Genomic DNA, 27,776 nt, shown 5'->3' with positions numbered 1-27,776 from the left:
TGTTATTCAATTGCTGGGCTTTTGTTTCTAAATTACATTATAACGAGGTAGTTGACAGAACAAATAAAAGCATTGTAAAGAAAGGTAATATGTGAATTCAGACTATAATTTGTATTCCTGAATTGATGATTGGTCTTCTCATTCAATGACAAAGAAAGGAGAAAATAAAAGGCCTACTCTTACCTTCCTTGAGAAGAGTAAAGACTCCTTGCTTATCCATGTTCAGATCCAACAATAAATGAGAGCAATCTGTGAACATGATGACTTCTTTGTTCTCCTTTACATGATACATTGCAATGGGGATTTCTATAATCTGGCCAATCTCCACATCAGCATGAAATGGTAACAGCTCCATTTTGTTCAGTTTCAGGACATATATCTGGAGATAAAAAAATTTAATCTTTCAAGAAAGTTATGTTAGAGGCGCCTGGTAGCTCAGTCGGTTGGGCATCTGCCTTCGGCTCAGGTGACAAAGGCAGATGCCCGACTGAGTCACCCAGGCGCCCCACATTCCTTAAATATCTAAAGACATACATACATAAACATATATGTATGTTTTAAATACAAAAATATGTATCATATACCAAGTGTGTGTTGGGGGGTGGGTGCTGAGCATGTCACTCGTTTCATTCCTTCATCAGCTGATTCCTCTAAAGCATCTAACACCAAACAGCAGGAGTGTGGCAAATGATGGCTAGTGCCCAATTCTCTTAGTTTTTTAGGTGAAGAAGGGTTTTTACATTCTTAAAAGGTTTTAAAATAAACAACAACAAAGAATAGGAGAGTATATATGTGGTCTACAAACACTAACATATTTACTATCTCGCCCTTTACAAAGTTTGCTGACTTCAGATACAGAGCACTTCCTTTTTCTTGACATCTTTAAAAAAAAAAAAATCTTTTGTCTTTGCTATAGATTGAATGTTTGTGTCCCCCCTCAAATTCCTATATTGAAATCCTAATCCCCCAATGTGATGGTTTTAGGAGGTGAGGCCTTTGGGAGGTGATTAGGTCATAAGTGAAATTAGTGCCTTTATTCAGGAGACCCCAAAGAGCTCCCTAGCCCTTCACCATGTGAGGATACAGCAAAAAGACAGTCTTCCATGAATCAGAAATTTTCCCTCACCAGACACCAAATCTGCTGGTGCCATGATTTTGGATTTGCCAGCCTCCAAAACTGTGATAAATACATTTCTGTTTATATTCCACCTGGTCTGTGGTATTTTGTTATGGCAGCCCAAAGGGACAGTTTTTTTCTGTCACTTTCTATGCTTCTTCTGCTAGTTCATCTTGTTCTGCCTATGTCCCTTATAATGACACATAGTACTCAGAGTCTATCTTCTCTTCTGACTACATGCTCTTCCCGGGAAATCTTAACCAGTTCCAAAACTTCAATGACCAACCATATACTGATAATTCCAAATTTTTGGAATTTTTTCTAATCTTTCAGTTGTACTTCAGAGCCCTATTTCCAATTACCACCATTCACCCAGATGCTCCACAGGTCAATCACACTGAATGTATCCAAAACTTGAATTCATCATCTTCCTCTTTTTCCTTTTCCTGTGTTTTCTATCCACCTAGCTGCCAAAGTTAGAAATGCCTGTATCTAAATCCTTCACTGTTGGGGCACCTGGGTAGCACAGTCATTAAACATCTGCCTTCGGCTTAGGTCATGATCTCGGGGTCCTGGGATCGAGCCCCGCATCGGGCTCCCTGCTCAGTGGGAGGCCTGCTTCTCCCTCTGACCCTCTCCCCCTGCTTGTGTTCCCTCTCTCGCTGTGTCTCTGTCAAAAAAATAAATAAAATCTTTAATAAATAAATAAATCCTTCACTTTTCCCCAACCCACTGGGCATCAAATCTGACTGTCTACCTCCAAAATAACCCTCCATTTTCCCTTTCTCTCTATTCTCAATACCATATTACTAGTTCAGGCTTCACTGGACACTTTGCCTTCCTTTCTCTATCAGTCGATTTTAGTCTACTAGTATACAGCACCAGCAATTATCTTCTGTTCCTTCCTTTTTTAAAAAAATAGTTGTTGTCTGACAGAAAAAAAAAAGATACTTTCTAAACACAAGATTTACCATATTATTAACCTTAAAAAAACCTGTATTGGTCTACAGTAGGGGATCAGCAAATGTTTTCTGGAAAAGGCCAGAGAGCAAATATTTTAGGCTTTGGGGACCACATGGTTTCTGTGGCAACCCCCAACTGTGTAGTTGTGGCTTGAAAGTGGCTAGAGACCATATATAAATGAATGAGGTCAGTTGTGTTCTGATAAAACTTTATCAAAAAAACAGCAGGTTGACTGTGACTCTTAGGTCTTAGTTTGGCTCTATCTTTCAAAGTCTTGTTCAAGTTCTCATCTCTTCATAATAGTCTCTGATTAGTCACAGCTACAAGGATTTTTATTTTATTTTAAGATTTATCCATTTGACAGAAATACAGAGAGAGCACAAGTAGGCAGAGTGGCAGGCAGAGGGAGAGGGAGAGGGAGAAGCAGGCTCCCCGCTGAGCAGGGAGCCCGATGCAGGACTCGATCCCAGGACCCTGGGACCATGACCTGAGCCAAAGGCAGCCGCTCAACCAATTGAGCCACCCAGGTGCCCCCAAGGATTTTTATTTTATAATACTTTTACTATACAATTTAAGTAGCTCTCAATCATATACTGCTTTAAAATAACTCACATCATTTCCTTAAAGTGTTATTTAACTTCATGTGACTAGATCTTCCTATCAGAATTTAGATTCTTTAAAGTAGAGATGATATGTTATGTTTCTTTGAATGTCCTATGATACCTGGTATGGTAGTAAATGTCTTAAGGGTACTCAGTAAATGTTAACTGAATGATAATAAAACACTAAGTTTTTCAGGGAACAACATACATGAACATATATTAGAAGTGGGGGAAAAACAGTAATGTGGTTATATAATATAGTGAAAAGGAGTTTTCAATCTTTAGGAACAGACTGACAAACAAATATGAGATCAGAAATAAAGTTACTATGAAGGTCATATATATGATAATGACAAAACACAGTAACAAAAATAAATAATATTAAGTATTGAATATATTCCAAGCATTGAGGTAAAACATTATCTCATTTAATTCTGACAATAACACTTTGAGGTAGATATTATCATTATCCCCATTTTAGAGACAAGGAAACAAAACACCCATTCAGTAACTCACTATTAAGTGAAGCAGGATTCAACACAGGTCCAGGAATATTTAAGGAAGATGAACTTCCAGACTGAATTTGAGCATCATTTTCAATTACCCAATTTGGACTAGAAAGATTTTTAAAACATGTTCTGTACTTATATTTAGACAGTAATGTCTCAGGGGTTATAATAAGGTTCTTTGGAGAGTTGTTTACCTTAATTTCTCCATATCGAAAGGGATTTTGTACATCTCGGGCCAAAACAGTACTGTTCCCCCTGACCTGACCTGCAGTCACCACTCCTTTAGTGGTCACCATGGCCACTGTTTCATTAGAAGAGGTCCAAGTGAAGTTGCCACTGCCACCCTCTACCTGTGAAAAAATACAACTTTATATTTAACTGCCAAAGAGGAAAATGGAATTTAAGTAAAGATGTAAAATCTGGTGAAATAAGAAATAAATAAGGTGCCTGGGTGGCTCAGTCAGTTAAGCATCTGCCTTCGGCTCAGGTCATGATCCCAAAGTTCTGGGATCAAGCCCCGCACTGGGCTCCCTGCTCAACAGGGAGTCTGCTCCTCCCTCTCTCAGCTCATGCTCTCTCTGTCTCTCTCAAATAAATAAATAAAATCTTAAAAATAAATAAGATAATAATAAAACTATATAACAAATTATTTTGGACATATTAAGAAGCTGTGATGCTGGGGTGTCTGGTCAGCTCAGTCGAGAGTGACCCTTCATCTCGGGGTTGTGAGTTTGAGCCCCACCTGGGGTGTGGAGATTACTTAAATAAATAAAACTTAAAAAAAAAAATTGTGATGCTATAGTAAAGTAGCTAAATGGGCAAGGGAAAATGAAAGGAGGTTATGTAATTGGCAGTATCACAAAATGTCAAAAAGAGCACAAGGGAGCTTGACAAAAACTTTACAAAAGTCACAAGTAAGGGATACGAGGAAGAGAGAAAGTACAGCAAGTCTTGTTAGGATGATAGTATTCAAGAACATGACTTAGTTATCACCAGAAACTGAATTATATTATTAGGATCAGGGGGAGATAAAAATTAACATTAAGCAAATTTCAATAAATTAACAGAGAAACTGACTTATCTCTTTGTAAATCCTCATATAATAGGACACCATACCTGTACTTTATACCGATATAATATTCCCATAGGATGATGAGGAAATGCCAGAAAGTTGGGTGTAAGCTTGATGGGAAAATAAATCTTCACTTCTTGCTGATGTATGATTGGAAATTTTATAGGCTGAATATTTTTATTCTATAAGAGCAGAAAAAAGGAGCAAAATAGATTTTATAAGGACTGTTTTTATAATCCATTTATATTCAAAGCATCAGCAAAATGGTGTGCTATTGAATTACTCAACCAGTTTCTTTCTATAAAAGAAGTAAATAAATGTTCCTACTCATTAAAGAAACACAGCTACTATAGTTCAGTAATAATGAGGGGTGCCCGGGTAGCTCAGTCAGTTAAGTGTCTGACTCTTGATTTCAGCCAGGTTATAATCTTAGGGTGGTGTGATTGAGCCCCACGTCAAGCCCCATGCTCAGTGGAGTCTGCTTAAGGATTCTCTCTCTCCCCCAGCCCCTCATTTTCTCTCTCTCAAATAAATAAAAATCTTAAAAAAAAAAAAAAAGAACCATATGATCATTTCAATAGACACAGAAAAAGCATTTGAAAAAGTACAATATCCATTAATGATAAAAACCCACAACAAAGTGCGTTTAGAGGGAACATACCTTAACATAATAAAGATTGTTTATGAAAAACCCACAGCTAACATCATCCTTAATGGGGAAAAACTGAGAACTTTTCCCCTAACTCAGGAACAAAAGCAGGATGTCTACTCTCACCACTTTTTTCCCCAAGGTTTTATTTATTTATCTGAGAGAAAGACAGCGCGAGCAGGAGAGTGCGTGCAAGAGAGCACAAGCAGGGGGAGCAGCAGAGGGAGAGGGAGAAGCAGGCTTCCCGCCGAGCAGGGAGTCCCGTCCATCCCAGGACCCTGAGATCATGACCTGAGCCGAAGGCAGACATTTAACCGTCTGAGCCACCCAGGAGCCCCTCTCACCACTTTTATTCAATATAATATTAGAAGTTCTAGCCACAGCAATCAGACAACAAAAAGAAGTAAAAGGTGTCCAGATTGGTACGGAAGAAGGAAAACTGTCACTATTTGCAGATGACATGACACTATATACAGAAAACTCGAAAGATCCCATCAAAAAACTTCCAGAATTGATAAATGAATCCAGTAAAGTTGCAGAATACAAAATCAATATATAGAAATCCGTTCATTTCTTGGGGCGCCTGGGTGGCTCAGTTGGTTAGGCGACTGCCTTCAGCTCAGGTCATGATCCTGGGGCCCTGGGATCGAGTCCCGCATCGGGCTCCCTGCTCAGCGAGGACTCTGCTTCTCCCTCTGACCCTCACTCCGCTCATGTGCTCTCTCTCTCATTCTGTCTCTCAAACAGATAAATAAAATTAAAAAAAAAAAAAAAAAAAAGACACTGTGGGGATACTAAGAAATGGGTTTGAGAGATATTCAGAACTGACACGGCATTCGATATTGTACTGAATTGAATGTAGCAGGTGATGGGAAGGAAGGACCACCGTTGGGGTTTTACCTTAAACAACCAGATGAAAGGATCCATGGAGAATGGAAGTAATTTGGCAGGCTATTAAAAACCAGAAACTCATGCATTTTAGAGACAGTAGAAACAGATTCATACTTTATCCTTTTACCCAGTAATTCCATTTCTGACATTATACCATATGAAAATTAACCAAAAGAAAAATAATTGTACAAAGAAACTCAGTTATGGCATTTACAAGAGTGAAAAATGGAAATAATGCAAAAAGTTCATTGTTAATGGCATGGTTAAATAAATTGATATATTAACCCTTTGGATTTTCAGACTAGAAAGTACTCTATGTAAGCCTGACAACACATGGAAATGTGCACATGAAATAATTTTTTAAAGGAACTTCAAATGGTATATATACACAATGACCACAAATGCAGACATGAGCAATAACAAAGATTGCAGCAGAAAATCTGTACAGGTATAAACCACCAAGTATACTGTTTATCAGTTTCTTTTTCATCTTTATGAAAGATAAAGCTGGAATATGCCATGTATCTGCCTACAAATCAACAAGTCAGCCAAGCCCCATCAGTGTTCTTGGGATTCAAAGACTGTCCTTTTAATTCCTACCTGGTAAATGATGGAAGTCAGGGATGCATTTATCACCACGACACCACTTTTCAGGGCTTTTACTACATGGTAAGATCCATTCACAGTAGTGAGCTGCTCTTCAAAGTACTCCCTTAGGAACTGGTACATAATCCTGAGATTCTGAAAATTAGCCCAATAGCAACACAAAACTGAGGAGATGTTTGTTTGTTTGTTTGTTTTTCCCCTAAAGCCATCTTAATCCCAAAGCATTAAAAAATAAATAAAAAGTGTGGCTATGTACTCTGGGGATGAATAAAAACAAAACCTCAGCTCTTCTCATGGAGATCCTAAATTGGAAAGATGTAATTTTAAAATGCTACTTGAGAGATCCACTTAACAGCAAGTGATCAAAAATAGAAACTGAGTCGAAGTTTATATAAATTTTGGTATAATTTTTGCCATTCCATAAGTTGACATTTTTCAGGGAAAACACCCAAAAGGGCACTGGAGGGTGAGTGCAGCACTATTGTCTGGGACTCCACTGTTCCTTGCACCACTGCCAAACAGGTGACCAGCTCTGAGGGAGTCCTAGAATGAGACATCCTCCCAAGTGTTTTGGCCTTCTCTTCAACTCTTTTATATAATTCTGACCAAATTATATATTTTACTTCCAGTTTAGCTTTCCTCAAGGACAGAACTATTTAATAATCATAATAAAGTAGTAACTTTAAAAGAAAAGTCTGGAAGCAAAAGAAAAAAAGGCTTCCTAGCCAGAAAGGGTGGCCCACTCAAGAAGTTATCCATACACGGGGCTAGAAGAATACAAAAGAGACACTCACATCTGAAATATAGACCTTTGTACTGCTTCTATCAAACACTTCTACTGTAATGACATACACCTGTCCCACCTCTAGACTCCATCGGTCTCCAGGTTGAACTGTGAAATCTATACACAAATCAAGAAACAAAAATATCAGAAGAGGCCATTCATTTTCTACAATGAATTAAAAAATACAAACTTATAAAAACTATTCAGTGAGCAAAACTTGCTAATAGATGGAGATGATTTCCAAAGTTGATCCTTTAGTTCCATCAAATTGAATAATTTGGGATTCTAAAGATCCTGGCTTAACTTAGTTCATCTTAGGTATAAAGAAACACTCTCACTTATATCTGTATACAAAACAAACCACAATATTGCTCATTCCTAATGTGTCAGGCAAGATTTGAGCTTCTTTCAGTCAGACCAGTTTCATATAACCTAAGGACATTAGTATTCTTTTTTCTTTGTATAAAGTCTCTTTTTCTAACCCAACATTGTATCACATGGGTCTTCGTATTTTTTCACAATCTGTTTCAAGATGCTTCACTCTTGCAGACAGCATGGAACCATAACAATGCGAGAAAACATGTCAAAGGAAGGTTAAATTTAAAGGTTCAAGAAGCACTCTGGTTTCTAATGCACTCATTTTAATGAAATAGTTTAAGCTGTTCAGCTTTCTGAAAATCATTCTCTAAAAATACCTAAAAATCCAGGGGTGCCTAGGTGGGTCTGTCGGTTGGGCGAATGATTCTTGATTTCAGCTCAAGTCATGATCTCAGGGTCGTGAGATCGAGGCTCAAGTAGGGCTCTGTGCTGGGCGTGGAGCCTGCTTAAGATTCTCTTTCTCCCTCTCCCTCTGCTCCTCTTTCCCCCACCTCTCTCTAAAAATAAATAAATAAATAAATACCTAAAAATCCAGGCTCTACAACATATATGGTGCAATTTGGGAGTCCAGACACAGATCGCATATGGACATCTTAATTTTTGGTTAAGCAAATCATATGAACCAGAGTTGGGTGAAAAAAGAAATGTGAGCTACCAAAGGAAAAAAATAATAAATGCACAAACAGAAACAAACAAAAATCCTATCTTTTATTATCCTTTGGAAAGCAAAAACTTAAATGTGTACACTTCTGAGAAAATTCTGAGGGACTCAGTCATAATAGGAATCAGGTATTCTTGAATTTCAAATTTAAGGAAAATGGAAGGATAGAAAAAAGATCATGCTCTATGCTTTTAATATTCATTTAGCTGTAGAACTCTTCCTCCAAGTAAATTCTTATATAAGGGGCACACTATGGAAAGCAGGACAAAGTGGCATCACTCTGGCTGTTGAAATGAACAGTGGTGGATGCCTGGGTGGCTCAGTTAGTTAAGCGACTGCCTTCGGCTCAGGTCATGATCCTGGAATCCTGGGATCGAGTCCCACATCAGGCTCCTGGCTCAGCGGGGAGCCTGCTTCTCCCTCTGACCCTCTCCCCTCTCATGCTGTTTCTCTCTCTCTCTCAAATAAATACATAAATAAATAAATAAATAAAATCTTAAAAAAAAAAAAAGAAAAGAAATGAACAGTGGTGATGAAGAGGGAGGAGGGGTATAACTTGCCATCCAGCCCAGCAATTTGCCTTGGGCTCTGCAAACAGTTTTAAAAATCACTAGTTGATGGGGCACCTGGGTGGCTCAGTCATTAAGCATCTGCCTTCAGCTCAGGTCATGATCCCAGGGTTCTGGGACTGAGCCGCACATCGGGCTCCCTGCTCCGCGGGAGGCCTGCTTCTCCCTCTCCTACTCTCCCTGCTTGTGTTCCCTCTCTCGCTGTGTCTCTCTCTGTCAAACAAATAAATAAAAATCTTAAAAAAAAAAAAATTCACTAGGGGCGCCTGGGTGGCTCAGGTAATGATCCCAGGGTCCTGGGATCGAGCCCCGCATTGGGCTCCCTGCTCGGCAGGAAGCCTGCTTCTCCGTCTCCCACTCCCCCTGCTTGTGTTCCCTCTCTCATTGTCTCTCTCTCTCTCTGTCAAATAAATGAAATCTTAAAAAAAAAAATCACTAGTTGATTTTCCACTATCTATGGTAAATCTTTATTACCAAAATGTTTTCTCTTTGTCATGAAAGATACTCCTAGTCACTTATACTCCATATTACCCACTATCCCTTCAGTTAAATTCTAGCAAAAATACAAACTTATTCTGTTATTGTCCTATACAGAATCTAACTAGGAATATACTTCCCTCTCCAAAATATACTACACCTAAAAGCTAAGAAGAAATATATAACTGAGATGACTGAACAGAAAACACTCATACAGGGGCGCCTGGGTGCCTCAGTCGTTAAGCATCTGCCTTCAGCTCAGGTCATGATCCCAGCGTCCTGGGATCGAGCCCCACTGTCGGGCTCCCTGCTCAGCGGGGAGCCTGCTTCCCCCTCTGCAGCTCCCCCTGCTTGTGTTCCCTCTCTAGCTGTCTGTCTCTGTCAAATAAATAAATAAAATCTTTAAAAAAAAAAAAAAGAAAACACTCATTCAAAGTACACTAATTTAAGAGTTGTAGTAATTCAGTCATGTGCTAGATTACAATTTACCACTACAGTAATCCATCGTGATAATGGAAGTAAAATAATATTTAATCCACTTGAGGGATCAAACTTTCAAAACTGCCTCAATATTCCAAATGAGCTATTGATATATATACAATTGATATATCAATTAAAAATTACTTTTCTGTAGTCATTAAAGCAAATCTTTGAGAGACCGTACAGGCACCTCTGTGCCAATCTAGGTTTGATTCTGATATATACTCTAATACAACATTCATAAAATGTAAGAGCTAGAAGGAAATTCAGAGACACAACATTCCCTCCACTTTACAGATGAGGAAGCAGATCTGGATAGATCTCTAAACGAATTCATTCCTCCTCTGTCAGAATAAGAGATCTTCCACCTAATCCTTCCATCTGCTCTGCATCTCATTTTCTCTTGCCCCTCAGAAACCTTGTTGCATCATCAACTGACCCTCCTTTCTCCCCTATCTCTGCTCTTTCTCTGTTTACTTACAGACATGTTCAAGTTTCTCTTCTCTTAAAAAAGTTCTCACATCTTGGGGTGCCTGAGTGGCTCAGTAGGTTAAGTGTCCAACTCTTGATTTCGGCTCAGGTCATGATTTCAGGGTCATGAGACTGAGCCCTGCCGTGCAGGCTCTGCACTCAGTGTGGAGTCTGCTTAAGATTCTCTCCCTCTGCCTCTGCCCCTCTCCCTCCTACTCATTCTCGCTCTCTCAAATAAGTAAAATATTGAAAAAAAAAAAAAAGAATTCCTCTTTTTCCATATGAACCTTAAAAGCTGGCATTACATAGTCTTTGGTCCTCTTCTCCTCTCACTCTATATACTCTCCCTAAGTGATTTTTGTCTGCAACAGCTTCAACTATCACCTATCTATAGACTGATCTCTCAAATATCTTTCTTTATCCTGAATCTTTCTCCTCCAGATGCATAGTAAAAATATCTGCTGGGGGCACTTGAGTGGCTCAGTTAAGTGTCTGCCTTCAGTCGGGTCATGATCCAGGCCCTCTGTCCCTCCCCCTCCTTCGTGGTCTCTCGGACGTGAGCTCTCTCGCTCTCAAATAAATAAAATAAAATCTTTAGGGACGCCTGGGTGGCTCAGTCAGTTAAGCGTCTGCCTTCGGCTCAGGTCGTGATCCCGGGGTCCTGGGATCAAGCCCCATGTCAGGCTTCCTGCTCCGTGGGGAGTCTGCTTCTCCCTCTCCCTCTGCCTGCCACTCTGCCTACTTGTGCTCTCTCTCTGTCAAATAAATAAATAAAATGTTTAAAAAAAAAAAATCTTAATAAAAATAAAAATATCTGTTGGCATGTCTATCCCACAGGTACTTCAGGTTAACTTGTGAAAAACTAATCTAGTTTTCTTTTCCCTTAAACCTGCTGCTTCTCTGGTTCTCTACCCAATCTCTGTGAACAGTACCCACCAGCCACTATGGTGCTGGAAGACACTATGGTGCTGGAAGGTGCAGAAAGAAATTGTGAATAGTCACCATCCATATCCTCAAGGGAGACATGTAAATAGATAAATATATTTTAATATCTACTACTTTGGAATAAATAACAATATGAACTGAGAATATGAAAAAAAAAAAAAAGGTCGTATAGTGTGCCTGGGGAATTTGGGGAAGTACCTGACACACAGCTGGGGCTCAAATATTGAATGACTTAGCTTGTTTTGTAGGTACTATATCGTATCTGTTGACCAATGTCCTATGCACCTTAAAATGACTAAGAAACAAACAACTTTGGACCAAAAACCCTCCTTAATATGTTTTAGACAAGTAATATAAATAGTAACTAATATGATTATACAAGGAATACTGTACTTTTCTAGCCTCCTAGGTGCCACATAACTTACTCCCTCCCCTACTCTACCACCTCTCCTTCTTTCCCGATTCTCGGCACTTCAGCCTTGCTATTTCCTCTTCCTGGAGCTCTTTCACCCAGGTATCTGCATGACCCACTGTTGCAGTGTTGCCTTATCAAAAAAGACTTCCCTAACTACTCTGAGTAAAATAGCAGTCCACATCCCCAGCACTTAGAACGATGTTGAGGATATTGTAGGATTGTAATAGATATTTGCTAAATGGATTAATTTCTTTCAGGTTCAAATATTCAAAAATAGGAAATATTTCAAAATCAAACATTGAGAAATGGAGTCCAAACATTTCAATTTTCTGGAGTTTAAATCTTCATTCTGTTTTGTTTTCTTTGACTATAACAGAGCTCTAAATCTCTCTTTTTGTTCAGTCCTTACAGAGCAGGGTTAGTCAATTTTTAAAAATTATTCTCAACTCAATTTAACAAATATTAATTAAGCATCTACTGCAGACAATACCATACCATCTTTTCTCAATTATTCATGTGGAAATGGGAAAGAACAAATTAAATAAAATCCACACAAGTTTCTTCAAGCTGTTTTCCCCAGTCTCTTTATGATTTAATTGAGGTTGCAAATAAGCACTGAAACCAAGTTCCAACTATTCTTTTCCCCACCTACCCTCTGCTAGAAATTATGACTATAATAATTTATAGTCCTTTGTTAAAAATAAAGCCTATACCAAATAAGTATAATCTTAGCAAATTACTTTACCAAGGAACATGTCTCACATGCTCAAGGAAACACAGATTGACAGCTAAAACTTGAAAAGGATACTTTTATGGACAAAGACAAGGTTAGTTTGGCCCAGTTGGACAGCAGTCACCATAGCTCTTTTCTCATCCAGTAAAGCCACTTTCCCAGAAAGAGACCAGTTACATGCAACTCTGTGGTCTTGCAATTCCAGTGTATAGTGTTCTAGGGGAAATCCCACCTCTGTAAGACAAAGATACATAAATGTAACAAGAACAGCCACTTTTTTTTTTTTTTTAAGATTTTATTTATTTATTTATTTTTATTCTTATGTTAATCCCCATACATTACATCATTAGTTTTAGATGAAGTGTTCCATGATTCATTGTTTGTGCATAACACCCAGTGCTCCATGCAGAACGTGCCCTCCTCAATACCCACCACCAGGCTAACCCATCCTCCCACCCAAGAACAGCCACTTTTACACTGTTGTAAAGGACAACAGTGTATTGTTGGATTATACGAGGAAAATCAGGAAGCAGGCCTAAATAAGAGTATGATCTGCTTACACTTCCCTTCACACTATGATGAATTTTGACATAGCCATTTGGGGGGGTACTATGTGAGTTTATCATTGGTATTGCTTGCATTCTTAAAAACCAGTGAAGTGAAAGTAGTAAGAAGGATCCCCACTAAGGAAGGAAGGAAAGGACCAATGTTAAGGGAGCCAACGCACACTTTATCAACTCAGTGGGACGTCTAGGGTCAACAGGGTGTTTTCAATGAATGAACTGGGTTTCTCAAGAAACAACTTTTGCAAAGATCATTCAAGTCCCTTCTGGTAAAGTTTCCTCACTTGCCCTATAAAATCTACTAAATATTTGGTTGTTGTTTTAACAGAATTCAGATGCCTATAGGCACTGGCGCTAAGCATTCGCCTGTTCAAGACATGGGGACTATCTCTGTCCAGTATTATCTCAAGTACAGCAATTAAGGAATACTTTACCACAAAATCCAAAAACACAAAGAAGTATTTGTATACATAAGGTGGAGTTGCTTCTCTTACTGTCAGCAGGAAGGATTTGGGAAATGTTAATCTTAGGAAAAGATAAATCACCTTACCTGTCATTCTTCCCTGCACCATTTTTGCAACTCGGTATTTAATATATGCTCCTACTAAGAGATAAATATCATGGGATGGTATAAGAAATATATTCTCCAAAACTAGCAGACGTATCAATGCTGCTGCCACTTTCTAGAAGAGGAAGGAAAAAAACTAGGTTCCGTAGGCAAAATCCTGAAGGTCATCTCCCTTGTTAAAAGTTTACTTCTTATAAGTCTCTTTTAAAATATCTTACAGAGATTTAAAAATGCTTTCCTAATCACAAATCATAATTTCAGTTAGCCTTAAAAAGTGACTGTGAATCTTAATACTATACTGACTTTCTAAGTCACTCAATCTAAGAATATAAAATGACAAGGCTCCTAAAGCAGAAGAGTTGGTAAATAAAAAGGCACATGTGTAGAAATGCAAGGGAAGACTTAACTGGATGCCACAGAAATTCTTCTAACCAGCCTCCAGTTAATTCCCTTTCCACTACTCTCTACCCTTGCTGAACACCTTGATTGTTGTGAAGACTGACCCGACACAAGGCTGGTAGGCTGTTCTCTATGATGTCCACACCACGTCCCTGATATTTGAATTAGACACTCACCAAAAGACATAGATTTTTCTGAAACCTACTTACGCCATTTGCACTTTTAATTATAATTACCTTAAAAATAAACAAGTGCGAAGAAAGCTGTTGTTTCTACAAAAAATTTAAATGTTTTGAAAAGAAGGCCAAAGCAAGCTGCTAAAATGTACAGCTAGCAAAGTTAGGTGTAGGTGAAAAATGTAAAAGATTATGGAAAAATCCGGGCGCCTGGGTGGCTCAGTCGTTAAGCATCTGCCTTCGGCTCAGGTCATGATCCCAGGGTCCTGGGATCGAGTCCCACATCGGGCTCCCTGCTCGGCAGGAAGCCCGCTTCTCCCTCTCCCACTCCCCCTGCTTGTGTTCCTGCTCTCGCTATCTCTCTGTCAAATAAATAAATAAAATCTTTAAAAAAAAAAAAAAAAAGATTATGGAAAAATCCTTGAAAAATATAGAATTCGGTACTCAAATTGCTTCACACGTCTAATTTTTCACTTGACTATAAAATGAAATGAAAAATAAAAACAAAAAGAAAAAGAAAGTAGGAACTTCAACAGGTGTAAGCGTGAGCATACATGTTTCTAATCCGTGAGCTCATGGTCAAGGAAACATCTTGGGCCTACACCAAAGGACGGGTGAACAAACTGCACTTACCCATTTTAAGAGAAACACCAGTTGTATGTGTAATTATAATTAGGTAGTAACAGGCTTAAAGAAGACAAGTTTTTTTTATGTCTACCTACTTCAAATGACTTTTCAATTAAATGACCAACTACTGGGGCGCCTGGGTGGCTCAGTCGTTAAGCGTCTGCCTTCAGCTCAGGTCATGATCCCAGGGTCCTGGGATCGAGCCCCGCATCGGGCTCCCTGCTCCTCGGGAAGCCTGCTTCTCCCTCTCCCACTCCCCCTGCTTGTGTTCCCTCTCTCGCTGTGTCTCTCTCTGTCAAATAAATAAATAAAATTTAAAAAAATAATAAAAAATAAATAAATAAATAAATGACCAACTATTGACCCAAATCATATCAGGTTAAAGGGCTTCTACTATAAATAAATATAAGGAATAGTATTTTTTTTTTTTTTTTAAAGATTTTATTTATTTATTTGAGAGAGAGAGAAAGCATGAGGTGGGGAGGGTCAGAGGGAGAAGCAGACTCCTCGCTGAGCAAGGAGCCCGATGCGGGACTCGATCCCGGGACTCCAGGATCATGACCTGAGCCGAAGGCAGTCGCTTAACCAACTGAGCCACCCAGGCGCCCTAAGGAATAGTATTTTTCACCGAAAAGGCCCTTAAATGAAAGTTTCAAAGTTTATGGCACAAACTTTTTTACCTTATAGAACGGCTCATAAATTCGAACTTTTACAACAGCAGCACCAGTTCTGATCCCAGACACCAAAATCATATCTCCTTGTTTCTCTTCTTTTTCCATCTCAGCTATATACACTGGGGGAGAATATTCTGCTTCGGAGTATTTCAGAATCCTTAAGAGATAAAATAAAGTTTGTTTCTAGTGCAATCAAGTAATGAGTCATCTTCCAAAGGGCCCTAAGAGACTTTAAACATAGTCTCTTCAATGTCTATATAGTGTAAAAAGTCCGAAAATTTGTTTTCCATGGGCGCCTGGGTGGCTCAGTTAGTCAAGCGTCTGCCTTGGCTCGGGTCATGATCCCAGGGTTCTGGGATCGAGTCCCACATCAGGCTCCCTGCTCAGCAGGGAGTCTGCTTCTCTCTCTCCCCTTGCTCCTCCCCCCTGCTCATGTTCTCTCTCTCTCTGTCAAGTAAATAAATAAAATCATTTAAAAAAAAATCTGTTTTGGGGAGACTGGGTGGCTCAGTTGTTAAGTGTCTGCCTTCGGCTCAGGTCATGATCTCAGGGTCCTGGGACTGAGCCCCACTTCGGGCTCCCTGCTCCGCGGGAAGCCTGCTTCTCCCTCTCCCACTCCCCCTGCTTGTGTTCCCTCTCTGGCTGTGTCTCTCTGTCAAATAAATAAATAAAATCTTTAAAAAAAATTTAAATTAAAAAAATTAAAAATAAAAAAAATCTGTTTTCCATAAAGATTAGATAGAACAAAAGTATTTAATGTGCCTCGGGCTAAAACTGTGTGGTACTAAAACTTGGGACTGTGTGAGAGCTGTTTCTTAGTACTAAAGACAAAATTTCATACTATCATCCACTCACTGTATTCCAGCATGTGCAGATGGCATAAACAACAAAACTGCCAGAAGACACACCTGGCTCAAACAATTGTATAGTCCTGAGCTCATGAATTCCTCTGCAGTGGTTCAAATTAAACAATCATAAAAGTACCTGCACCCACACCATGTCATTCTATCAAAGACATTTCCCCCTGGTAAATTTATCTGTTCCAAAAAAGTCCAGACAACAGCATTATCAAAGCCCATACAAATAGTTGCTGTTCAGTGTGCCACCCAAAGGCAGATGTCTCCTTCAAAATCAGATGGTTTATGTTTGGTTTCAATGTTACCTAATTTTGCTAGACAATTCTTCTCTTGCTGTTTCGTTATCCTGGGCAATGCTCCACTCAAACATCATCCCTGCCAAACTACTAAAAGTATTTCCTATAAAGCAAGCCAAAAGCAGACAGGACAGAATCACATATTCAAAAATATTCAGGTATCTTTAACAAGAAAGAGAAACCTACCTAGAAAATTATATTTAGGCCTCCTTCATTAACAAATAGAAGCACTACCATTAAGAATTTAAAACACATATACCAGGAAGATCCCTACACAAACAATAAAAGTACTGTTGCTACACAAACTTTCTGAATGCAGAAAAGACTCAAGCTGATTAACTTCTGGCTGACAAAAGTTATGCCTTCTACATAAAGGCCACCATATAGTCTACCTCAGGGTTGACAGGCATCCTTAAATCCTGGTCCCTTCAACAAAAATTTTTATGAAAACTAGATTCCAGAATATTTCTAATATTCATTGTTCAGATTTAAAAAAATTATCATTTACAATGGTTTACAAAGAAAGTGGCAATAAATTTAAATGTTTTAAATACCATATTACACATTAATATGGTACACTAAAAGCAATATAAAATCTGTCTCAAGAAAGATAAAATTATAAATTTTTTTCAAAGGTTAACACATAATTCCCCTGGCTATAGAAAGTGGACTGACCAAAACAGAGCTAGTAATAAATTCCACACAAATGTTCTTAATGGCTGATCTAGGGACCATCAGCAGAAGCTCCGGATATTTAAGAAAACTTCTGAGATAACCAATAATTAAATATAGCAGAAAAATTTTATGAAAGTATGTAGCTAATACATTGAACCATACTCATAATTATCAATTCCTCATGTACATGAACTTCATATAAAAAAATAAATACTATTTCTAATCTACTTTTATCTCTCAAGTTGCTTTTTTTCCAAGTACTAAACACAAAGGAGTATTACTTTATTTTAGGTAATTTTGTTGAATCTTCTGAGTCCCTTACCTTCAGCATCCAATGCCCTCACCATCAGTTCCAGTGGTGAATCATCTACATAGAGTTCCCGGGTTCGAGATATAATTTCAATGCTGTCTATCACATCAACCTTAACATCACAGCGCAGTTCATGGTCAGTCACTATGATGAACCCAAAAACTTAGAATTTAATTCAATAGGTCATGAATCTATTAAATGTCTCAAACACTCAAAAGCTTATTCTATATTATAAAAAAGAAAGGCTATAACAGTTGCTTTCAACCTGTGGAAGAAAAGAGCATAATGAAAAATTCAAAAGTCTGTTTATAAGGGACAACAGACCAGGGCGCCTGGGTGGCTCAGTTGGTTAAGCGTCTGCCTTCGGCTCAGGTCATGATCCCAGACTCCTGGGATCGAGTCCTGCATCGGGGTCCCTGCTCAGCGGGGAGCCTGCTTCTCCCTCTGCCTCTCTCTCTCTCTCTGTCTCTTATGAATAAATAAATAAAATCTTAAAAAAAAAAAAAGAGACAACAGACCAGTCATTCTCAAACACTGATCTATAATAATATTTTCATTCATCCATGGAAAAATGAGAAAGGTAAGAATCTTAACATAATGAGTAATAAAATTAAATGTATTCACTTTGAAGGAATATATTTTAGGGGTACCTGGCTAGGCCAGTCAGTGGAGCATGCAACTCTTGATCTTCGGGTTGTGAGATTGAGCCCCACACTGGTAGAGATTACTTAAAAATAAAATCTTAAAAAAATAATAAAGGAATATACTTTATTATTATATTCTGAGCTTTGAAGTATTAAAGTTTTTTCTCTTATGAAATTATGGCATTAGATTTTTTTTAATGTATTTGTTTCAGAAAGTAAAAGGGTGACAACCGTATGTCAGTCCTACCAATAAATTTTTCTCTCTCAGGTTAAAAAGCCTGGCAACAATGTATTAGACCCAACCAGAGCTCTGGTCAATATAGCCACAGTGAACTTCAGAAACACAAAAAGAAACAGTATAGAATGAAATGAGGATGAAATAAAAACTGTTTTGTACTATCTTTTAACAATAACCCCACCTCTCATATTTACCATGTGTTAGAGAACTGCCTACATAGCTGTCTCATTCTGCTGTTATAACTGTATATTTTGTTACTTTTAGCTTCATCTACAAGAAACAAAAGCAAAGTAACTACCACTGCAATACCCAAAATTACCAATGGACATCAAGGGTAAACCCTGTTCCTAGCTGTGGATCCGCTTTTATGGAATTTTTATTTATTTTTATTTTTTAAAAAATATTTATTTATTTATTTGTCAGAGAGAGAGAGTGCACACAAGCAGGGGAATGGCATGCAGAGGGAGAAGCAGGCTTCCCGCTGAGCAGGGAGCCTGATGCAGGGGCTCGATCACAGGACCCTGGGATCATGACCTGAGCTGAAGGCAGACGCTTAACCGACTGAGCCACCCAGGCAGCCCTACTGTGGAGTTCTGATGGTGATTTTCTATTTCCCTAATCCTTTCCACACTTTAATAGCATTCTTCTGTAAGGAAGGTAACTTATATCTTACAAACAAGTTCTCATTTATTTATTTATTCATCATTTATGTAAGTATTGACTCATGGATATTTATTTTTGGTTTATAATCCAATACTATCATAATTTATTTTGTTACTCCAGTTTTTCTAGCTTTGGCCATTAGGAACTCTTTCAGGTTGACTCCTGTGTCCTTTGGGCTTGCCCCATCTTAATTAAGTAATTAGTTGTAGTACTTCCTTACTTTCTAGCCCTATAAGATGAGCCAGGCCCATCTTGTATTTTCTCCCACCCAGCTATTTCCTCAAGGAGTCCTGGTTCTTTCTGTTAGAGAGCTGTATTTAGAAACCAAGATCTGCTGCTAGTGTGCTTGCTGCTAGTACTGTGACTGTCCCTTGGCCCTCTCAGCAGACAGTGCAAGGAAGTATATGTATATACACATATCTGTATTTCTATGTCTATTTTTCTGTGTATATATTAATGTAAACATGAAATCATAGTGATATCTTTGGTTCTAATCTTGCACCACAGTGTAATTCTTTTCTCTGGTAACGAGAAACCTGACACTCAGTATCTACAGTGTATTTACTTATTTGTTGAACCCCAGTGTAAATATAGTTTCAGGATGATTAAGTCAGTTTTTGTGTTTCTTGTGAAAGGAAGTATAGCTTTGCCTGAAATAGAGCATATTTTGATGCTCCTTGGCCTTTTTTGAGGGGCGCTTGCCTATATTACCTGATTAACATTTTCCTTCGATTTAAAAATTCCATAAAAGAAGGGATGCCTGGGTGGAAACTGTCATAGTCACAGGAGATGAAGGAAACACAATAATGTAGTTTAGTAATGTGGTGTCTTGAATTAAATCCTAGACCAGAAAAAGGACATTAGTGGAATATTAAGAAAACTGGGTCAAGAGTATATGGGAACTCTTTGTACTATCTTTGCATTGCTTCTGTAAATTTAATATTATTTTAAAAGAAAATATTTTAAAAATTTAGTTGATTAATCTTTTACTTAATATTTAATTGAACAGAACCTGAAGTTAAAAGAAATGAAGAATGGGAAGCCTGGGTGACTCAGTTGGTGAAGTGTCTGCCTTCAGCTCAGGTCATGATCCCAGGGTCCTGGGATCAAGTCCCGCATCAGGGTCCTTGCTCAGCAGGGAGCCTGCTTCTCCCTCTGCCTGCCGCTCCCACTGCTTGTGCTCACTCTCTCTGTCAAATAAAGAAATAAAATCTTAAAAAAAAAAAAAAGAAAGAAATGAAGACCAAAATACAGGAGCTATCATTAAGAACGAAGAGAAGCTGAAATCTCACGGGATCTGCTGGTAAAACATACTATTAAGGAAGTGTTCCAAGGATGGCAAAGAAAGGAAGGGTGACCTTACATAATATATACTAGATAATTAGGCACTGGATAACCTAATTAAACAGGAAATTAAATACTTTTCTTCTGTGGAGAAATACATAGGGCAATCATAGGACAGAAGTAGCTGTGACCTTACATAAAAATATGAAAAGCCTTGTGCGCGCAAAGACTACCCATCTAACCACTTCAATAGCAATAAGCTTTTCAATACATGGCCATCGACCATAAAGAAAAAAATTACCTTGTATGAATTATAGGTAAATTTAGAGTGATTAAGAGAAATACCATACCTTCAATTTACCTCCTTTTTTTTTTTTTTTAATTTTTAAGCAGGTTTTTTTTTTTTTTTTTTGGACAAGGAAAGGTAAGGGGAGGGGCAGAGGGAGCGAGAGAAAATCTTAAGCAGGCTCCACGCCCATGCGGAGCCTGACAGGGGCTCCATCTCACAACTCTGAGATCATGACCTGAGCCAAAATCAAGAGTCAGACACTTAACCAACTGAACCACCCAGGTGCTCAACTTACCTCTAAAGATAAAAATGAATAACTTTAGGGGCACCTGGGTGGCTCAGTCGGTTGAGCAGCTGCCTTCGGCTCGGGTCGTGATCCCGGGGTCCTGGGATCGAGCCCCACATTGGGCTCCCTGCTCAGCGGGAAGCCTGCTTCTCCCTCTCCCACTCCCCCTGCTTGTGTTCCCTCTTTCACTGTCTCTCCCTCTGTCAAATAAATAAATAAAATCTTCTAAAAAAATGAATAACTTTATTAAATAATATAATGAGTTTTCTTATCTACATGTTTATATTACTTCAGGTATACTTCAGGTCCACACAGGAGCAAGGTAATAAAGAAAGAAAAACGAATGAAATAGAGAGGACGAGAGTTGATCCAGGGAGATGAATTAGGAAGAAGAAAAAAATAAAGAGAATGAAACCAGTACTGCAAGAACCAAAGGGATGCAGAGCCAGGAGCAAAAGAGAGGGAGCAGAAATGGCAAATATTTCCTGCCTTCCCTGATTCTCATATTTATCCTAGCTTCCAAATCAACTCCTCTTGTTTATACAATTATATTCCACTGTAGCAACTAATCAACCTGTAAGTATTTATGGAACATCAACAACATGCTGAGCATACCACAATAAGTACGGATCACCCTATATTCCTCTCACCCTGCACCAAAATCATCCAGTTATTCAAACCCTTTCTTCCTCTTCCATGTCAGCTAAAATCAGGCCTTCATCTCTAAACTCCTCCACTTGTCCTTTACCTAAGGTTAAAAATCTAGATTTCCCACTAGAAAAAGGGCATATTCATATATTTAGACTGCCTCTGAAGGATACAGAAAAGTGACTCTCTCCTGGAGAAAGATTAAAGGCTTACTTTTCACTATATAACCTTTTATATTCTTTGAAGGTTTTACCAAATGAAGTAGCACCTAGTCAAAGCAAAACAAAAATCAAAAGAAATGTAGCATTCTTACCAAATAAAACAAGCCCCCTAGAGTCTATCATTTCTATCCATCATCTACATCACAGCCACTAATTTGCTTCACTACAGTGTTGACAAAAACATCATAAAATTCTAAGTACCTAAATACCAATGGAGTGCTTAAATCTTCCTATCTTTACAGACACCTTACAGTTACTAGGCATTTCAATAAATATTCATCAAATGAATGAACAATCTCTCTTAGGCATATGCTTGCCTTTCACAATGTCCTCTCCCTCTCCCACCCCGCCCTTTCAGAGTGGTCTTTTCCACTCAGATGAGAATGTTACCTGGTAGAACACTGAAACTGGCATTTATTATTGAGAGTTTAGCAAAATTGGGAAAGCTGATTTAAAAGATACTTAACTTTGGAATACTTATAAGTCAGATAAAATTAAGCTGAGAGCCAGATTTGACATTTTTCCTAGCAATTGTGTAAATGTATCTTTTTTTTTAAATGTATCTTTTGATATCAGAGTGAATTCATGTAGTTAAAAGTAATTACATTTAAAAATTGCTTACGTGACCAATACGATTCTTCTTTTCTAACCTTCTCTATTGTAGCTGCCCTATAAGACATGTTCCTCAAATATTCTCACCTTTGAGAGTCCTCATACCATATTTCACTGATTCTAAGACAGTTTTTGATATTTTAACATCTCTGAAATTGAGTTTTATCTTATAACTGATGACATCTTTCACTTGCTGTCAGCCAGGCAGCAGTCACGACATAGTTGTGATTGATTGCATATGTGAGAACATTAAAAGGCCAGCATCAAAACTTGTAGAATGGATATTAGTGGTAGGAAGAAAATCTGGTGGCCAATAGTGACACTCTTTAATCTCCTGGGAATCAAATGATTAAGGAGATGGGGTGAGAAGGGTAGTAGCTCAGATGTGCCGGGCACTTTTCCATAACTAGAAAAAAACCCCACAACATATCCATATAATTGCAAAGCTAACTTAAGAGCCCAATATTATAGCTTTTAGGGGTTTTTTTTTAAGTTTTATTTACTTAAGTAATCTCTATACCCAATGTGGGACTCAAACTCACAACCCCGAGATCAAGAGTTACACATTCTTGGGGCGATTGGCTGGCCCAGTTGGTGGAGAATGTGACTCTTGATCTAAGAGTTATGAGTTCCAGCCCCACTTTGGGTATAGAGATTACTGAAAATTAATATCTTAAAAAAAAAAAAAAAAGTTACACACTCTTCCAACTGAGCTAGCCAGGTGCCCCAGCTTTTACATGTTTTGTTTTTAATTGATTCTTTTAAGAAATACTGCATCCATAACAGTCTTACTGGCACAGAGGAAGATATTGTGGGGATAAACACAGACACTGATGATTCCCAGTGAAAAAGTGTTTCATCTGAGACAGAAACACTATGGTAGTTTTAGAAATATCTTAGCCAGTTTATTTTATTTATATTTTCCTTTTTATTAGGCATGAGAGTGAAACATAATAAAAATAACCATCTAATTAAGTCTTAGTTCTTCTGTAGGTATAAAATAGAAATTCTAAGCGAAGAAAAGCATAGTTTAGTTGGCTATGTTTATCTTAGTGGTACATTAAAAAAAAACAGCTTTATACTACATGGCATCTTCAATCATATGAAATATGGTATACCAAACAACTTTAACTTCTTTTTAATAACATAGTATAGATGTATCATTTATCAAAATATTTATAAAACTATACAGGTATTTCTGGCCTATCAATGTAGCAATGAAGTGCCAGAAACTCTGGGATACAAAAAGCCTTGCTTTGATTTTGGATACAAATAGGATTTCTCCAGCTGCTCTAATCTAAAAAAGACTGGTGCAGTGCTTCCAGACTTTAGTAATGCATGAGAATCACTGGAGAGCTTGTTAATTCCCTGGACCCATTCCTGAGATTCTAATTCAGCAGAACTGAGATGGGGTCTGAGAATTTACATTTTTCTTTCTTTCTGGCATCTCACAGTTACATTTATTCACACCACACAGGAAACAACACATCTACAAGTGTACAGCAATGCTCCATGTTCCCACCTAACAGAGATTGCTGAGATTTACAGCCAAAATGACATTCCATCTGTACTCTAAGTAAAGCTGGTCAATGATGACTATGAGCAGGTGCAGGACTCGAAGTTTTCAAAGCTTTACTTCTTTTATCAGCAATCCTGATTTTATGAACGATGAAGCCCATGAACTCCATTCCTACCCGAATCTGGTAAAGTTGGGTAGAGCAGGGCCTCATGGGGACCCGAACATTTTTAACAAGGCTTTGAATCATCTCAGCACAGGACCCCTAACTCAGGCTGCCCCAACCCGCACGGCCAATGACTCGGAAAGGTCACCAAGTACACTCTTTTCCCTTCAAGGTTTTATATTGAAATAATCTCTACACCCAGGGTGGGGCTCGAACTTCCAACCTAGAGATCAAGAGTCGCATGCTCCACCAACTGAGACAGCCAGGCACTCCAAGGATTTACATTTCTAGGATTCCAAGTGATACTGATGCTGCTGATGACACAGGTTCACAGACCACACTCTAAGAAGTACTAGCTTTTTTAGTTCCTTTTGCCTTACTCAAGACCCACCTCAGACCTTAACACCTAAGCTAGTTCCAATAAATAATTCCTTCTTTTCTTCAAGGATTCAAAAAAACTAGGGTTTCTACTCTGTCTCAGGCACCACGCCAGGTACTAGATATATTAAAAAAGTTGGGGGCGCCTGGGTGGCTCAGTTGTTAAGCGTCTGCCTTCGGCTCAGGTCATGATCCCAGGGTCCTGGGATCGAGTCCCGCATCGGGCTCCCTGCTCTGCGTGGAGCCTGCTTCTCCCTCTCCCACTCCCCCTGCTTGTGTTCTCTCTCTTGCCGTGTCTCTCTCTGTCAAATAAATAAATAAAATCTTAAAAAAAAAAGTCACAGAATAGGACGCCACAATTAGGGTTATTCTGCAGATTGCTTTTTTTCTACTTATCATTTGAAGCCAACACCATTTGTATTAATCAGATTATTCTACTCTAGATGAACGATTTCACAATGTGTTTTCTCTCAACATACCTATCTCTCGAGCAAGAATAATGCTGCTGAGGCGTATCGGTTGGGTAGATTCAGCAATGAGCATAGCTTTTTGAGAACATAAGGTGCCATTTTCATATAAAGGCTCAACAGTTACTGCATCATGATGGGTGGAATGCCTGTCAAAATAAAATACTTAAGAGTTTGAAATAAGACTGTGGGTTAAAATGAACTTTCAGGAGAACACAGATTCTTATAGTTTTTCCATGTTACACATTACCTGGTGTATTTAAATGACACTCTTTAAAGTAGAAACCATGCTTAGAGACACAGGATTTCAGTGAGACTGATCAGAACCTTTTCCCAGTGATCCCTTGTGCAATATTACACATGTATTATATTCCTCCCTTGATATTTAAAATAAGATTGCAGGGGCGCCTGGGTGGCTCAGTTAAGCGTCTGCTTTTGGCTCAGGTCATGATCCCAGGGTCCTGGGATCGAGCCCCGCATAGGGCTCTCTACTCTGCGAGGAGCCTTACTTCTCCCTCTGCCCCCTGCTCTTGCTCTCTCAAATAAATAAAATCTTTAAAAAATAAGATTGTTCCATTCTTCCCTCAGTATGTAAAAACAGGATTGATGGGGGTGCCTGGGTGACTGGGTTAAGCCTCTGCCTTCAGCTCAAGTTATGATCTCAGGGTCCTGGGATCAAGCCCCAAATCCAGCTCCCTACTCAGCGGGGAGTCTGCCTCTCCCTCTCCCTCTGTGCATGCACACGTGCTCTCTCTCCCTCCAATAAATAAATAAAATCTTTAAAAAAAAACAAAACAAAAAAACGGACTGATGTTTTGTTTCCAATAATGAGAGACACACATTTCTCATACTGTGAGGAATGAGTTTTGTCCAATCTTAAAACTGGGCTGCCAAGACAGAAAAACTGCCTAAATTATGAGGTGTGAGTGCAACTCAAAATACAACTTAAAAAAATGTTTTGGGGCGCCTGGATCCCTCAGTTGGTTATGCGTCTGCCTTCGGCTCAGGTCATGATCCCAGGGCCTTGGGATCCAGCCCAGGGATCGGCTCCCTGCTGAGCAGAGTCTGCTTCTCCCTCTGCCGCCCCCCCTGCTTGTGCTCTCTCCCCCAAATAAGTAAGTAAAATCTTTAAAGAACAGAACAGTTAATGCTTTGGCTTTGGACGGTGAGATCCCGTGCACCGCCCACACGGGGTCATCTTCCAGGCCCGACCCCCTTACCCCGCCACACAGCGGCGGCTGAACTTCTCTCACTCCGCACAGCCTTACGGCCTCCCTCGGGAAACAGGGAAGGGCAATCTAGCCCTGTGATGCGGCGGCGCCCACTTGCCCTCGGAGTGGAGGAAGCTCCCCAACACGCCCTCACACCGGCGGCAAAGCGCTCCCCCAGGCAGGCCTCCTCTCCCCCCGAAGCGAGTCTCCCCACTTCACGGTCTCGGGGCCTCACCTCGCTCCTCGGTGAAATGGGGGTGCAGGAACTCACCCCACAAGGCCGTGAGCGGCGTCCCGAGCCCCTCGGGAAGAAAGCCCCAGCTTACCCGTCGCTGAGGACCCCGCGGCCAACCCCAAGCCCCGCCCCCCGGACGCCTCCTCAGGCCGTGCGGGGACGCCTCCCGCCCCAGAGCTGCCCCACAGGAAAGGCGCTGCGGTGGCATCCTCGTCGAGGGAAGCCCGCCCACCCCTGCAGGGCCGAGGGGGGCGCGAAGTCTCGGGGACCCCACCCCTCACCAGGTGTAGCAGCCCCGCTGCGCCTCCAGCAGGAAGGGCACGCGGCCTGGCTCCCGGCCGAAGGGGAGCAACACCTGCGGCACGTTGAGTTTGTTGGCCAGGGCCCCAAGCCAACACTGAAGCAGCAGCGCGACGCCGGGTGCAGGCCAGCCGACAAACGGCCGGCCGCGTGGGAGACGCGGGGCCCCAAAGCCCGTCATGGCGACCACCCGCTCTCCAGTTCCCGCTCTTCTACGGCCGAGGCCCGGCCCCCAACGCCGGCCAATCCGCGGGCGCGACGTCGCGGGAGGCGGGGCCTCCTCCTGGCTGGGAATTGTGGGAGTTCCTCCAGGGAGTGCTTGTCGCGGCTGCGCGTGGAAAGGGCGCGAGGCGAGCCCGGCGCGAGGCGAGCCCGCCGCTCGGAGGGCAACTTCCCGAGAACTTCTCAGGCAGCAGATCTTTTTCACGGTAAAGAAGCACAACATCTAAGACGTGCTAACTTCTCCCAGTTTAATTTCTTCTGCTGCCTACCTTGTGTTCGGTTCCTAGCCAAAAATGTGTTTTGCCGTAATTTCCAAGCAGCATTGGTCCGTGCCTGTAAATGGAACCAAGTTTCCCAGTCCCAGTGTAAATAAAAATGTAATATAAATAAAAATTTCCCAGTATAAAGACTGGACTTGGCCGAGGAAGCTGTGTCGTTTCTACGAGGAAGGCACGCGCGTGTCCAGCCTCCAGGCCAGAGCGCGGGCGATGCTCGGCATGTGTCCCCGGCAGCCGCCGAGGCTACCCACTCGCCCTGCCGCTGTCGCCAGACACTCGGAGCACGCTGCGGGTTCGCTTGTTTCCTCCAAAAGGCAGCGGAGTATCAAGTACCAGCTCAGAGGCCGTCGCAGGGCAGTCACGGAGGGCATGGGATCAGCGTCAGATTGCTGAAGTCCTTTAAGGAGCCCCGAGTCCGTGGTTTGTAAGAATCATCACCGTGGTAAAGGAAAAGGTACAGCTCGCCCTGAACGTGCCAGTGCTAAGTTAATCTGTAAGAGGCCTGGCACGTAACTATTATCTCTACTGCTCACACTTACCCTGGAACACACAGTATCTTTATTTTACAGATGGGGAAACTAAATTATTTACATCAGGACATACAAGTACGAATCTCTGAGCTGAGTTTCGAACCCAGTTTTGGTCTGCTTC

At 40.2% G+C, this 27,776-nt stretch overlaps 1 protein-coding gene and 1 pseudogene across 1 annotated transcript in view; both read right to left on the bottom strand.

Moving 5' to 3' along the window:
- The window catches only part of NUP210L (nucleoporin 210 like), an 87,211-nt gene extending 59,444 nt beyond the window's left edge, over positions 1–27,767 (bottom strand). The window contains exons 1-13 of the mRNA XM_081825541.1: positions 26,607–27,767; positions 24,892–25,028; positions 17,480–17,611; positions 16,492–16,585; positions 15,336–15,486; positions 13,436–13,568; positions 12,398–12,556; positions 8,095–8,163; positions 7,204–7,310; positions 6,404–6,544; positions 4,308–4,445; positions 3,386–3,541; positions 184–379 (exon numbers count right to left, since the gene is read on the bottom strand). Coding sequence (XP_081681667.1) covers positions 184–379; positions 3,386–3,541; positions 4,308–4,445; positions 6,404–6,544; positions 7,204–7,310; positions 8,095–8,163; positions 12,398–12,556; positions 13,436–13,568; positions 15,336–15,486; positions 16,492–16,585; positions 17,480–17,611; positions 24,892–25,028; positions 26,607–27,070 — 2,077 coding nt within the window. The 5' untranslated portion in view covers positions 27,071–27,767. The remainder of the gene's footprint in view (positions 1–183; positions 380–3,385; positions 3,542–4,307; positions 4,446–6,403; positions 6,545–7,203; positions 7,311–8,094; positions 8,164–12,397; positions 12,557–13,435; positions 13,569–15,335; positions 15,487–16,491; positions 16,586–17,479; positions 17,612–24,891; positions 25,029–26,606) is intronic.
- LOC145722410 (ATP synthase F(0) complex subunit j, mitochondrial pseudogene) lies at positions 23,041–24,613 on the bottom strand (annotated as a pseudogene).
- Positions 27,768–27,776: the final 9 nt, after the last annotated feature.

The sequence above is a fragment of the Leptonychotes weddellii genome, chromosome 6 (assembly GCF_054177405.1).
Source record: "Leptonychotes weddellii isolate Sample4059 chromosome 6, ASM5417740v2, whole genome shotgun sequence".
NCBI lineage: Eukaryota > Metazoa > Chordata > Mammalia > Carnivora > Phocidae > Leptonychotes > Leptonychotes weddellii.
This window is presented reverse-complemented; position numbering and strand designations above follow the sequence as displayed.